The sequence below is a fragment of the Sturnira hondurensis genome, unplaced genomic scaffold (genome assembly GCF_014824575.4).
Source record: "Sturnira hondurensis isolate 20B ecotype Veracruz unplaced genomic scaffold, ASM1482457v3 Scaffold0013299, whole genome shotgun sequence".
In the NCBI taxonomy this organism is placed as follows: domain Eukaryota; kingdom Metazoa; phylum Chordata; class Mammalia; order Chiroptera; family Phyllostomidae; genus Sturnira; species Sturnira hondurensis.
In genome coordinates, this window is record NW_028085930.1 from 3,570,246 (window position 1) to 3,585,506 (window position 15,261).

At 34.2% G+C, this 15,261-nt stretch overlaps 1 protein-coding gene across 2 annotated transcripts in view; it reads left to right on the forward strand.

Moving 5' to 3' along the window:
• Nucleotides 1-15,261, forward strand: part of STAG1 (STAG1 cohesin complex component) — a 400,795-nt gene that overhangs the window by 155,756 nt on the left and 229,778 nt on the right. For both annotated transcript variants that reach the window (XM_037061224.1, XM_037061225.1), the window contains exon 5: nucleotides 11,290-11,386. In XM_037061224.1, coding sequence (XP_036917119.1) covers nucleotides 11,290-11,386 — 97 coding nt within the window. The remainder of the gene's footprint in view (nucleotides 1-11,289; nucleotides 11,387-15,261) is intronic.

Below are 15,261 nucleotides of genomic sequence, written 5' to 3' on the forward strand. Positions count from 1 at the left end.
TTCTTTACAGTCCCTGAAGACTCACATTTTTTTTTTAATCTTTCAAACCTAATCTTTCAAGGAGACAAAGGCTTCGGAGAACTCTGAAAATCAAAACATTTAGTTTATGACAGGGTAAATAAAAATAATTTACTTAGTCGTGTGGACTAATTAAGTATTTGGGTTTACATTAAAATTTGTGGAAAACGTGTATATGATATTACTAAAAGCAATGTTGAAGAAAACCATCTACATATTAATTTATTAAATTCTCCCTCTTATTCTCCTTTTCTTCCTGTCTCTCTAAAAATAAAATCTTAACAAAATATAGGTTCTTGTATCTTCTACTAAATTTACCACATTATTACAAAATATTTTTAAATTATATATTATTGTTTATGCTATTATAGTTGTCCCAATTTTTCCCTTTGTCTCCCTCATGCAATCTTAACACCGTTTTTCGTGCTGATGGGTCATGCATATATGTTCTTTGACTAGTATATTCCCTATGCTATACTTTACATTCCCATTACTATTCTGTAACTACCAATTTGTACTTCTTAATCCCTTCACCTTTTTTATCCATCCCTTCAACTCCCCTCCAATCTAGCAATTATCAGAACCTTCTCTGTATGTATGCTTCTGTTTCTGTTCTGCTTGTTTGTTTGATTCACTTGTTGATAGATATGTATTTATTGCCATTTTATTCATATTTTTGATCTTTTTTTAAAAAATGAGTTTCTTTAACATTTCCTATAATACTGGTTTGGTGATGATGAACTCGTTTAGTTTTTTCTTGTCTAGGAAGCTCTTTATTTGCCCTTCGATTCTAAGTGATGGTTTTTCTGGCTGGAGTCATCTTGGTTATAGTTCCTTGCTTTTCATCACTTTGAATGTTTCTTGCCAATCCCTTCTAGCCTGCAAAGTTTCCTTTGCAAAATCAGCTGATAGTCTTATGGGAGCTCCCTTACACTACTTACTGTTTTGATTGCCACTTTGTGAATATAGTCGTATCATCTTTAATATAGACAAGCTGCATGGTATATATTTTTATCCATTTAGTGCAACCTGTCTGTCCTCTTATATTTAAGATGTGTCTAGTAAATACATGATATTTTTATCTAGTCTGGATAGTCTCTTTTCAGAAGAGTGTTTAGTCATTTGCTTGACTTTGTTTTAGTTTACTTAGTCTGAGAAATTTTCATTTTTCATTTTTCTGAGAGTGAGTTTAATTTTAGATTTCACGTATAAGTGATATATCATAGGTGTCTTTCCCTGTCTGACTTATTTCACTTAGCATAGTGCCCTCAGGGTTCATCCAGGTTGTTCCAAAATGACAAGAGTTTTTCTTTCTTATGGCTGGAAAGTATTTCATGGTTTATGTAAGCATTTTTTATGTTTATTGATGGAGACAAGTTTTTTCATATTTTGGCTATTAATAATGATATAATGAGCATGGGAGGGAAGATACTACTATGAGATCCTGATTTCAATTTCTTTGGATATATACCTAGAAATTGGATTGCTGTGTCATATGGTAGTTTTATTTTTAATACTTTGAGGAGCATTCATACTGTTTTTCATAGTGACTGTACCAGTTGGTGTTCCTGTTAACAGTTTACAAGGGTTTCCTTTTCTTCACAGTCTCCCTAACACTTGTTATCTCATGTCTTTTTGATAGCCATTCTAACAGGTGTGAGGTGGTATCTCATTGTGGGTTTGATTTGCATCTACATGTTAATCATCTTTTCATGTACTTCTTGGCCATTTGTATGTCTTCTACAGAATCTGTCTATTCAGTTTCTCTGTAATTGTTTAATCAGGTTTTAGTTTGCTATTAAATATTAATTAAAATTTATGCACTATTGAAATGCAGTTTTATTTAGTATAGAACACAACTTATTTTCTGTGTGTTGATTTTGTACCCTCTAGCTTTACTAAATTTGTTGATTAGTTCTAGCAGCTTTTAGGTATTTTATGAGGTTTTTTATGTATAATAAGATCATATTTATAAACAAAGATTATATTACTTCTTCCTTTTGTGTGTGAATGCATTTTATTTCTTTTTCTTGCTTGATTTCTCTGGCTTGGATTTCCAATACTCTTTAATAGGAGTGGTGAAAATGGTCACGTTAGTTTTGTTCTTTATTTTAAAGGAAAAGCTTTCAGCCTTATGCTGTTGAGCATAATTTTGGCTGTGGGTTTGTTGTATATCGTTTTTGCTGGGTTTGTTATATAGGGTTTTTGCTGTGGTTGAGTATGTTTCTTTTGTACTCATTTTGTGTAGAGTTGTTTTTTATCATGTTTACTTTGTCAAAAGTTTTTGCAATGACTGAGAAGATCATCTAATTTTTATCTTTCCTTCTATTAATGTGGTGTATCACATTTATTGATTTGCATATGTTGAACCAGTTTTGCATCCCAGGAACAAACCCTACTTGATGATGGTGAATGCTTCTTTTAATGTGCTGTTGAATTTGGTTTGCTAATATTTTACAGAGAATTTTTACATCTATACTCATTAGGGGGAATAATGGTGTATAATTTTCTTGTAGTATCATATGGTTTTGATATCAGTGGAATGCTAGCCTTATAAAGTGAGTTTGGGCGGGATTGCTCTATTTAAGTTTTTGGAAGGATTTGAGCAGGATTGGCATGAATTCTTCAAATATTTGGTTATATTCACCAATGAAACCATCTGGTCCTGGCCTTTTCTGTTTTAGGAGATTTTTGATTACTGAGTTAATCTTCATACAGGTAATCAGTCTGTCAAGATTTTATATTTCTCCTGGCTAGTGTAGCTCAGTGGATTGAGCATGGGCTGGAAACCAAAGGGTTGCAGGTACCATTCCTAGTCAGGGCGCATGCCAGGGTTACGAGCCAGGTCCGTAGTGGGGCCACGTAAGGGGCAACCACACCTTGATGTTTCTTTCTCTCTCTCTCTCTCCCTCCCTTTCTTCCCCTGTCTAAAAATAAATAAATAAAATCTTAAAAAATATTTTATATTCATGATTCAGTCATAGTTGTTTGTATGTTGCTAGGAATCTGTTCTAGATTACTTAACTTGTTGGCATGTAATTTTTCATAATTGCTTTGCATGATTCTTTGAATTCTTCTGGTATCAATTTGTAATGTCTTCTCCTTCATTTTAGATTTCTGTACTCTCTTTTTTAAAAGTAAGTCTAGTTAAACACTGATCAGTTTTGTTTCTTTAAAAATAACCAGCTGTTTTATTGATCTTTTCCATTGTTTTTTTGGTCTCTATTTTATTTCTGCTGTGATTTTTGTTTTCTTCCTTCTGCTATCTTTGGGCTTAGTTCTTTTTCTAGTGCCCTGAGATATAAAGTGAGGTTGTTTGAGATTATCTTTGTTCTTTAATGTGTAAGAAGTTATCGTTATAAACCTCCCCTTTTAGAGCTGCTTTTGCATCATTCAGTTTTTTTTACATTTACTCTTGATTGTATTTTTTTTCCATTACCGTCTAGTCCTCATATACCCCTCTCCCACCAGCAATCCCCACACTGTTGTCCATGTCCATGAGTTAGTTCTTTTTCCTTTTTGCTCTGTCCTTCTACCCCTTAACTTCTCTCCTCTGCCCCAGTAGCTATCATCTGCTCTCCATCTGTGAGTCAGTTGGTTTTTTATGTTGTTGTTCCATTTTTTAGTTTCAAGATATTTCTTAATTACCCTTTTGATTTCTTTTTTGACTCAGTGGTTGTTCAGTAGCATTTTTTTTCAATCTCCACGTTATTTGTGATTAGCTTTTCTTGTGTTACTGATTTTGAGTTTCATATTATTTTGGTAAGAAAAGATACTTGGTATGATTTCAGCCTTAAAATTTGCTAAGACTTGCTTTAAGAAATTTTATGTGATTAGTACTAGAGAATTTTTCATAGGTACTTGAAAATAATGTGTATTCTAGTGGTATTAAATGAAATACTCAGTATCTGTTCCATTTGCTCTGAAGTATGGTTCACATCCAACTTTTTAAAAATTTAATGCCTGTATGATCTAATTTTGAAAATGGTGTATTGAAGTGTCCTGCTGTCATATTGAGGTCTGTTTTTCCCTTCCCATCTATTAGTATTTCCTTAATATATTCAAGTGCTCTGATGTTTGGGGGTGTGTGTGTATGTGTTGATGATTATTATAGTTTTTTGATAATTTTACCCCCTTATCATTATTTAAAGATCATCTTTGTGTCTGGTTTCTGTTTTTATCTCAAAAGTCTTTTTTATCTGATAAAGGATAGTTATCTTTACTTTCTTTTGGTTTCAATTTGTGTGTAATATTTTTTGCCATTTATTCACCTTGAGCCTATGAGTATCCTGGAAGCTGAAGTGAGTCTCCTATAGGCAACATATATTTTGAGGTGTTTTCTACCCTTCCAGCAAGTTGCTTTATGCTTTTGATTGGAGAATTCAGTCCATTTAGATTAATTATTGATAGACAGGGGCTTTCTTTTGCTGTCTGTATAATTGTTTTCTGCTTGTTTTGAAGTTCCATTTTTTCTTTTTTAGATTTCTTGCTGCCTGCCTATGTCAATTGATGATTTCCCATAGTGATATGTGTTGATTCCTTTCTCTTTCTCTTTTCTTTGTATCTCTTACAGAATTTTGCTTTGGGCTTCCATTAATATGGTGGAGTTGAAATGAAATAAAAAAAATAAATGAGAAAAAAAACCAATTTTACTCTGTCATTCCCATGAAGTTTACATAACACACCTTATATACATATAACAGTTTGTTTTATGCTGATAGTTTAGCTTGGATTGCATAAAAAACACTTCATTCTTATGCCTTATTGTGATTTCCTTTAGAGAGAATTATTGTTTCTCTTGTTTAAAGTTAAACAAGAGAAACCTGTCTGGTTTTGGTTTTAGACAGTTTTTTTTTTTTAATGTACCTTAAAGTAAAATGTTTTTGATTGAGGATTTCAGGTGACCTATTTGCTTTGTGATGTTGGATGTCCAAAAATCTTTGCCCAGGTTTGGGAGGTTCTTTGCCATTATTTCTTTAAATAAGTTATCTACCCCATTTTCTCTCTTTTCCAGGGATTCCAGTAATGCGTATGCTGCTGTTATTATTTTTATGACATCTCATAATTCCTGTAGGCTTTATTTTCTTTTTGATCCTCTAATTGGATAATTGTAGCTAATCTGTATTCTTGCTCACTGACTATCCTTTCACTTTGTTCATGTTGGCTATTTGTGGGAGAACTCCATCCCAGGGCCAGCTGCTACAGATGAGAAATAAGTCATCCCAGACACAATCTTGTTGTGGCAAAGATTGGTGGCAGAGTGGGTGGCAATTCCCTCTAGTGGGGAATGCCTCAAGCCCTTCTCCGAAATGGCTTTTATTGGGAATGGTGTGTAGGGTATACAGTATACATCATAGCTCATCAATCAATTTCAAAAGGCTGTAGTCATATAAAAACAGGTATGATCTATAGATAGCAAGTAAAGGAACACAGAGATCTGCCTTAGGTCAGGGTCTGTTAGTCATGCTGACCCTGTATGGTTTTTAAGACGTGTTTCATGAGATAAGGAGTTTACTCCTTATACCTTGAATTTAAACATCTGATTTATATCAACAGGCCTATATAAAGCAAAGCAATAAAGCAGTCTTCAAAGGATACAATGTAATTATCAGGCTTGATTTCCCATGGGGAACCCTTGTTGTTGGCATTGGGTTGTACCTGCCACCTGCATTTCCTGGTTTTCCAGTAAGATTTACTGGCCTTTTTTAAGATTCTTCTCACAGGGCTACAGTCTCTGAAACCACACAGAGTGGTCTCCAACAGTCATTTAAACTTGGTAGTGTTCTTCAGTATAATCATGTATTCTTCAGTTCCATAATTTCTGTTTGGTTCTTTGTGTGTTTTCTATTGATTCTCAGTTGGTTTTCTATGTCTTGTTGAACTTCTCATTTTGTTCTTGTAGTTATTTATATTATTATTTGTTTATCTGTGGTTTTTTTGTAGCTCCTTGATCATCTGTACATTAGTTATTTTAAATTCTTATTCAGACAATTTCTGGATCTGTTTCTTTGGGCCAGTTATTGGAGGTATACCATATTCCTTTGGTGGGGACATACCTTTCTGATTCTTCCTAATCCTTACAGCCCTGCTTTTATGTCTGCACATTTGAAGAAGCAGTTACCTCTTCCAGACTTTATAGACTGACTTTCATAAGGGGATTCTTTCACCTGGTGAGGACACACTGGATTATTTTATGACCCTGAGTCAAGCGATGGGGAGTAGCAATGCAGGGGCATGTGGCAGCACTGGGCCTGGATAGGGAAGAGGGGTTCATGATGTCTCTTTGCTTCATGCCACTTGGGTCAACAGAATTGACAACTGTGTGGTCCTTGGTGAGGAATCTGCAGTTGCTGCAAGGATTGTTGATATTTTAGGCAGCATCTTTAGATCCAGTAGCTCAGGACAAAGTCAGTCACTGGTGATGGCTAGAGCCAGTGATGGTGAGCTGCAGGTGCCTATGTCATGACAGAAGCCAGCTGCATACACATTTGTAGTGATGAGAACCACTGCAGGTAGAAAGGGCTCACTGGCAGCTATAGAGTCTCTGGCTAGCAACATCTTCTGGGATTACAGACTCTCTCCCTAGTCATGCACACTATAGTGGAGGCTCATGGCAGGTTGGGCTGGGGTGTACAGGTACACAGCTTGGAGAGGGATGCTATAGGCAGGCATGCATGGTGGTGCTGTTCAGTTATTGAAGACAGGGCCTGATTTGGTCCCCCAAACAATGACATAGTGCTCTGGCTGTCAGTGCAATGATTGGTGGCTTCATATCTCTTCATCCTCCTGCATATGTATTTCGGTTGAGGGCCATCATGGGTATGAGGTTAGTGGTACACAGCTGGATGGGCTAGTCTTGAGCATGGAGACAGTGGGGGTGGCATTGGGTCACACTAGGCTGATATCTTGTACTTACGAAGCTGCAGAATCCCAAGTTGGCTTCAAGGAGTGTTACACTTTTGCAGCAGTAGAGTTCATGGATGGCTTTGGTGCTGTTCATCAGTGGAAAGGGAAGGGAGCAGGGAGGGACTCAGTCAGCTGGTATTAGTGAGCACAAATAACTCCGGAGGGGGGGGGGCGGAAGTGGGTAAGATCTACAGGGGTTCATAGTGGCCCTGCTGGCCTTTGGCTTTATCAGTGATGAAATCTGCTGAGTTAGTCTGCAGAGCTGGTCTCTGAACTGTGCTCTCTCTGCTGCTGTTTATTTGCTAATAATAACCTCTACTTTTATTCCTGTTCCTAGCTGGCTTACTACATTTCAGTTTTTCTGGTCTGGATGGGTGTAACCAAAGTGGGACCTCTGTACAGTCTCCTGTGAGGCTGGAGAAGCTGGTTACTCATTCTACTTTTCCTTTTTGTTAGACAAACTCTTTCTTGCTGTGAAGTTCCTCCTTAGTTCTGAATGATAGCAGTTTGGGCAATGGGATAATGCAGGTAAAGAAAGTAGTCTTTCCTTTCTTCTTGTGTGATTATTCTATTTTGTTGTTAAACCTTCCTAGGTGGACTCTAGAGGTCTCCTGGAGCTGTTTTTGTTAGTATATAGCTGTTCAGTCTTTGATGTTTGTAGGGCAACAGGGAAGATTGGTTTTCAGCCTACTGGTGGGCACTTCTTTACTCTTTCAATATTTTAAATGCCCTTCCATTATCTACTGGATTTCATTGTTGTTGATGTGAAATATGTCATACTTTTGATCATTTGGTCCCCATTGGACTTCTCTAAAATTCTTTCTCTTTATTGAAGATTCCCAGCAAGTTAATTTTGATGGGCTTTATGTAGTTTTCTGTTTTATTCTTCCTCTTAGCCAAGCCCCAATATATAATTACACACTGAATCATCCATTCACCTATGTTCATATTTGGCAGTGCCTCTAACAGTCAGTAGTTTCTGTCTGTTGAGGAAGGGCTTTTCTCTGTGCAGTTTAGTTCTTTGTAGTCCTATGCCTCTGCTCCTCTCTGATAGGTTTTAAAAAGTGTAGCTGTGGCCCTGACTGGTGTGGCTCAGTTGGTTGGGTGTCATTTCACAAACCAAAACATTGCTGGTACAATTCCCAGTCCAGGCATTGGGTTGTGGGCCAGGTCCCCGGTTGGGGGCATGTAAGAGTCAACCAATGCTTCTCTCCCCACTCTTTCTCCCTCCCTTCCCCTCTCTTCAAAAATAAATAAATAAAATCTGTGGGGGGGAAAGAGTGTAACTGTGTTTCCTTCCAAATGTGAATAACCAATTACATCAACATCATTTTTAAATAAATCACCTCTTTTCCTCTAAAATTGAAATACTTTCTCTGTCATAGTTTAAGTACTATATAAACATGAATTGATTTCTGCTCTCTCAGATATTGTTTTTCTAGTCCTACATTATTTTCAATCTATTTGTTTTCAATATTGTTATGCAGTTTTAGTATTTCTAATGCAAGCCCTTGCTCACTAGTCTTATTCAGAATGTTTTGGGTTCTGTATTCATACCTGGTGAGAATTAAAGACAATTTTGATTATCATCTTAGTGTGCCTTCACAATGCTGGGCCTCATGTAGAAGTTGGGAAATGACTTTGTCCTCATTTTGTGGCACACTGTGTTACCCATGTCACAAAGCATTTCTCCTTGGGTCTTGAGTCTCAAAGTCACTCTTGACCTTCTCTATTCTTTGTACTCAACACCATTCTTAGCTCATGGGATTTAACACATTATTCAACAGAGCTGAACCTTGAACAAATACCCTGCCATTCTTTTTCTTTTTACCCTCTCCTACAACCATAATATTCTTTTCCATTTACTATTTACTTTTAAAATAATACCTCCTAGACACTAAGGTGATGAGACAGAGAAGCAGTATTATGTATTATTAGCAATTAACAAAAAGTCCTGTTTTTCACACAAAAGAAGGGAATGTGGTTGCTCCTCAGTAGAAGAGGTAATTAATTTAACAAGGGGTATTTTCAACCAGAATGGATTATATTAAAAGGACTGGTAATACCTAGTATTGGTGAGGATGTGGAGCACCCAATCTCATGCATTGCTAGACTTTATACATTGTTAGTGTGAGTACAATTTCTTATACTTGTTTTGGAAAATTGGCAGTGTCCTGTAACTTTCAGCATACACGTGTTCTCCATATTAATCAGTCTGTGATTGAGCATTCATACATACAACAAAAAATATGTATGTCTATCAAAAGATGTGTACAGTTATGTTCATAACAATGTGATAACACTAAAATGGAAACAACACTCATCCATCAACAGTAACACTGTCATAATTTGTGGTATATTAATAGTGAAATATAACCTAGCAGTGCAAAAAAAGAATTACTGTATTTTAGACCATAAGATGCACCTAGGTTTTAGAGGAGGAAAATGGGAAAATTTTTGAAGCAAAAAATGCTGTAAATTATTTAATAACATAAATAACATAATATTTCACCAATGTAGATGTAAACAGAACTCCACAACAGCATTAATAACCATTGTTCCTCCCAAATGGGGGGGATGGGGTGCATCTTATAGTCCAAAAAATATGGTGTTGATAAACATAATGTGGTTGAACCTCTCTTTGATTGAAAGAAATCAAACTAAAGATGATAGTTTATATGAATTTCAAAAACATGTCAACCGTTCAGGACATATAATTAAACTACAGGGTCCAGCAGAAGTAACACCTGCTTGATTGTGGTTGGTAGGGTAATAATATGGGTGTAATAATTTATAGTTTTAATTTGAACATTTCATCTAAAATGTCATATCATGTACTTGAGTGTGATATCATTATGTTACAGAATTACCTGGTTATACTTTTGTAGTAAATGGTTTTGTAATAAAAAAAAGGTGTTATTTGTGCTGGACCCCTGTATATGAGTTGAGGATAAGTTACTGATCACAAGGGAACATGAGAGTGAACCTGTTTTAAAACAGTCCTATAAATGTTTTCTGTTTTCATCTTGCTTATGGTTACACAACTCTATGTAGTATTTGTAGAGTTTCATCAGGGTGTAACTTAAGATTTATGCATCCTATTCTATATAATTATACCTCAATACAAAAACAGTATTTTATTTAGAAAATTTTTATATATTCAAGGGTTCTTGAATATTTCTTCTGATCATCTAACTTCATCCTGGGAAAACTTCAACCAGTTTTATCCAATAGCATGCTAAGGGTAATCACATTCAGTTTGCCTAACAATTTGGAAAAAATTATTTTGTAGATTTATATTTTGTCAACTTTTTTGTCAAATTTTTCTGTTAATCTTTTGAGTTTGTTTAGTAGACTCCTAGCTTATTTTTTATCAACTACAAAAAGTTAAATTTTCTTTACCAATATTTTATTAATTTTTGCATTGCTTACAAACTGAAAACTTGTATTGAGTAGTTAGGGATGCATTTTTTTTCATCATTCCTTTTTGAGTTGAAATATCTTAAGCATTTTACAACAAATATATTTTAGTATTTGTCTTTATCTTGTTTTCATACATTTCATCTAAACCTAGTTTTTACAGAATTAAAAAAATTACAGTTTTCTATGGAATCTATATGGTGACATTGGCTAATAAAATTATGTAGGTTTCAGATGTACAATTCTATAATATAACATAGGTATATTTTTGATGTGCATTCTCCCACTCAAGTCTCCTATCATCAGTATATTCCTGTATACCCTCTTCTCCCTTCCTCCATTCCCCTTTCTCTCTAGTAATCACCATACTGTGTCTATGAGGTGGTTTTTTTCTTTCTGTTTTGTCTTAATCCCTTTACTTTTTTTTCTGGAGGGCTCTGTAATCCCCTTCCCTCCAGAAATGCTTTATTAAGCTTGGCTGCAGAGATTTATCAGATATTGTTTTCAGATGTAGCAGTATAATTTAATTTCTCTCTGGTTTGTTGATAAATTGAATTATTTGATTTTTTAATATTGAGCCATCCTTGCATTCCTGAAAAATGTATTTTGTTGTATATGACCTATACTCTTTCAGTGGATTAGGTATTCTGATACTCAGAAAGTTTATATGTATAAGTAAAATTAGTTTCTATGTTATATTTACAGTGTGTTTTGAATATTAGTATCTGTAGTTGCTTACTAACTATTGAATTCATGGGATTTTGAACAAATAGTTGAAGACTAATAAGTACCTTTTAATTGGCTCCAGGGAAATAATTTCAGGTTAGTATTTTTTGATTGTTGTTTAAATGAACACACAGGGAGAACCATGAAGTTTTTGAAACATTTATTTGCTCTAATATTAATTTCTTTCTGATATCTTCATTTTTATATTTTTTTCCACAGTCCGTGGTGGATGACTGGATTGAATCATATAAACAAGACAGGGACATCGCACTTCTGGATTTAATCAACTTTTTTATCCAGTGTTCAGGATGTCGAGGTACACAGTGTTAGAATAAATTATGTATATTGAGTCTGTCAGTTCAGCTGTGTCAATTTATTTCATCTTCCATTAGTCATACATATTTCATTCTAGAATTATATGCTAAGTTTTTCTGATAAAGAACATTATTAAGTCACTTAAGGACATTTTATTTCCTTCTGGTTCATCTTTGCTCCTGTTAAATAACAGATTTCTAAATATTTTGAAGTTCTGAAGGAAATTTGAAATTCATTTAATAAATTTATGATGAGCTTTTATAATTAATATTTACTGATATTTGTACCTGTGCTTCATATTAGTGACTGCTAGTTGCTGACATTGATTATTTTATATTTCTGTTAGTTTTGGGTTCATTTTGTAAATGATGTACTTCAAGTTCAAATAATTTGCTTAAGGTTATATAAGTAGCAGAATCAGGTTTCTTAAGTTTATAGTTGATTGGAAATCAATAGAGAGTTAAAAGTGCAGTATTATTTTATCATATTAATAGATAACTGATAGATATTCTTGTTAATTAGAATAGATAAACCATAACAGATTAAATTCTGTGTAGGGAAATTAGTTGGTAAATCACCATTATTAACTTTCCAGTGGAGAAAGAGCAGTGATTATTTATTGTGATCACTAATCAGTTAGATTTCTTAAAGGTTCTTTTATTTCTGTTCAAGTTATATGTTACTATGTGGACATAAATAGTTTAAAAAATATTTATAGAGTACCTACTTTGTACTAAGCACTGTTCCTGAGTATACAAATGTTATTACCAAGAGTCTCTGCCACCCAGTCAGTATTAGGGGATGTGTAATTTTTAATGGCGGCTTTATTACAAGGAACAAAGAAGGAAATATACCAATAATAGTTTAGTAAAGTTCTCAGTGCCATAAGAGTAATAAAACTGGTTATTATTTCTGTTTTTTTTGGAAAATTCTCAGTGAATGACATTTTTTTCATTGCTTTATAGACAGAGGAAGGGGCGGGCAGAGAGAGAGAGAGACAGACAGACAGACATCAATGTGAGACAGAAACATCGATTGGTTGCCATCTCCTATACCCTGTTAAGTGGGGGCAGGGGTCAAACCAGCAATCTGGCTATCTGCTCCGACCTTGAATGAAACCCATAACCTACATAGACTACCTATGTGGTGTACAGGAGGATGCTCCAACCAACTGAGCCATGCTAGCCAGGGTAAAAGTGGTTACTATTTAATGACTATTTCATATGTGCCAAGCTGTGTACTTTACCTACATTAGCTCATTTTATATTAGTTAACAGTTTTATCAGACAGATGTGATCTTTATTTTGTAGATCAGAAAACTGTGAATAAAGGGCTTAGGTGAGTGTTTGGGCATCATGCAGTTTGTAAGTTCCAAAGATATGATTCAAAATAATGTTTGTCTCAATCTGGGGTCTACATGCATAACCACAGGGTACTATGGGAATAACAAGAAGGGGTTCTTGACCATCCCAGGCTCTCTTTGAATGTATGAATATGGGGATATTTGTGAAAAAATAAATGCATCCTGTAGGAAGAAACTGTGGTGAGATAGGCTGAATAAAAGAAAGTTAATGAGGAGGAGAAAGGCCAACATGAACAAATTATGCAAAACCCCAAAGACAAGAAAGCACTGCACACTCTGGGAAATAAATAAATTGAGTTTGTGGTTGAGTCCTAGACCATGGAGATAGGTGAGGAGTTGCAAGAGATTAGGCTGTTTGATGGCAAACAAGTTTGTTAATTTTGTTAAAAATTGATGAGTGATGTACTGTACATATTTAATATACTATAAGTATCCTAGTGTATTGGGTTTTGATTTTAAAATAGCTGGTAGTCTTTACATTTTTACCCTTTGTAACTCATTCCCATGGTTCAAAAAACTTAAAAATTATTTTTAAAGATACAAAGCAAAAAATCTTTATCACTTACTTCCTTCTTACCTATATACAGTAAATATATCCACAGAGTTAACTGCTCTGAACTACTTTCTTGTATGGTCCATCTGACTTTATCTTTCTAACTGGTTTATCTAATTTCCATACACAAAAGTAGGAATATACAGGGTTGGCGCACAGGTAGCTTTACCATTGTTCATATAGAAAGTAACACAATAATTAATAAATAATAATAAAAGAATAAACTGTTTTGTGTATTCACAACTGGAAATCTCTTTCGCCCCACCTGTGTATTCTTTCCTCCAACACAAAAAATACTATTAGTGATAAATGAAGAGCTTTCTTAATGGTTTTTTAGTTAAATGTCATAGCATTTCTCCTGTATATATACATTAATTTAATTCTTTTAGCAGACCATTGTGTCAGTCTTTTGCTAATACAAATAGTACCATAATGAATTATTTTTATACTTTACTTGCTTTATATGAAAGAAGGTAGATAAATATATTTGTAATTATAACAGAAACATATTACCAAATTACCTGCTATTGCAATTGTACCCAATTTTCCTCCCATCTGTAATATGTAAGAATTCTTATTTCTTCTTAGTTTTTTCAACAAAATGTTCTTATAAAATTTTGGATTAGTTTTAGGAATGATTTAAAAATATGTCAGTGTGATTTTTTTAAAAAAATTCAGGTGGAAGTTACTTAATATACAATTAACCTTGTAAAGTGTACAATTCAGTAACATTTATTGTATTCATAATATTGTGCAGTCACCTCTCTCTAGTATCAAAACTTTCTCATCACCCCAGAAGAATACCTTCTATTCATTAGGTAATTATTTCCTATCCCCCTTTCCCCTTAACTCATGGTATCCACCTACCTGCTTTCTGCTTCTGTAGATTTTCTTATTCTGGTCATTTTACATAAAATGCGACCTTTTACATTTGATTTTTTTCAGTTAGCATAATGTATTAGGTTTATCAAAGTAGTGGTGTGTATCAATAATTCATATATTTTTATGGCTGAATAATATTTTATTGTATTTATATATCAGAATTTTTTTACTCATTCATCTGTTGATAGACATTTGGATTGCTTCTGCCTAGTGGTTATTGTGAATGCTGCTACTTTGAACATTCATGAACAGATATCTATTCGAATACTTGTTTTTTTGATTCTTTGGGGCAAAAACCTAGGAGTGGAATTGCTAGATCATATGGTAATTATATTTTAGTTTTTTAAGAAATTGCATAAATGTTTCCCATAGCAGCTTTATATTTCTACCAAAAATATATGAGGATTCTTACTTGTCCACATCCATTTAAAAGACATAAAATTGTACTTGAACAATAATTAAATAAAAAAATTAAACAAAAATTATTTTCAATTTGCTAGTGGATATGAAGTGATATTGTTTCCTTAACTACTAATGAATGATCTTAAACCTCTTTTCATGTGCTTTTGGACATTTGTATATCTTCTTTGAAGAAATGTGCATTCAGGTCCTGTGTTTTATTTTAAAACTAGAGCCCTGGCTGGTGTAGCTCAGTGGATTGAGGGCAGGCCTGCGAACCACACGATCGCGGTTCGATTCCCAGTAGGGGACTCACGAGAGGCAACCATACATTGATATTTCTCTCCCTCTCTCCTTCCCTTCCTCTCTAAAGATAAATAAATAAAATCTAAAAAAAAACCCTAGAGGTGTGGGTTTTGATTTTTGTTTCTTTGTCTTGAGTTGTGGTAGTTGTTTATATACTCTGGATACTAAACCCTTATCAGAAATATAACATACAACTCTTTTCATCCCATTCTTAAGGTTGTCTTTTTACATTTTAAAAGATGTGTGCTGGTGCAGAAAACTTTTAAAATTTTATCAAGTCCTATTTAATTTTTTCATTTTTTGTTAATTCTTTGTCAGTTGTAAGAATCCATTTCCAGTCCAAGGACATGAAGATTTATCCCTGTATTTTCCT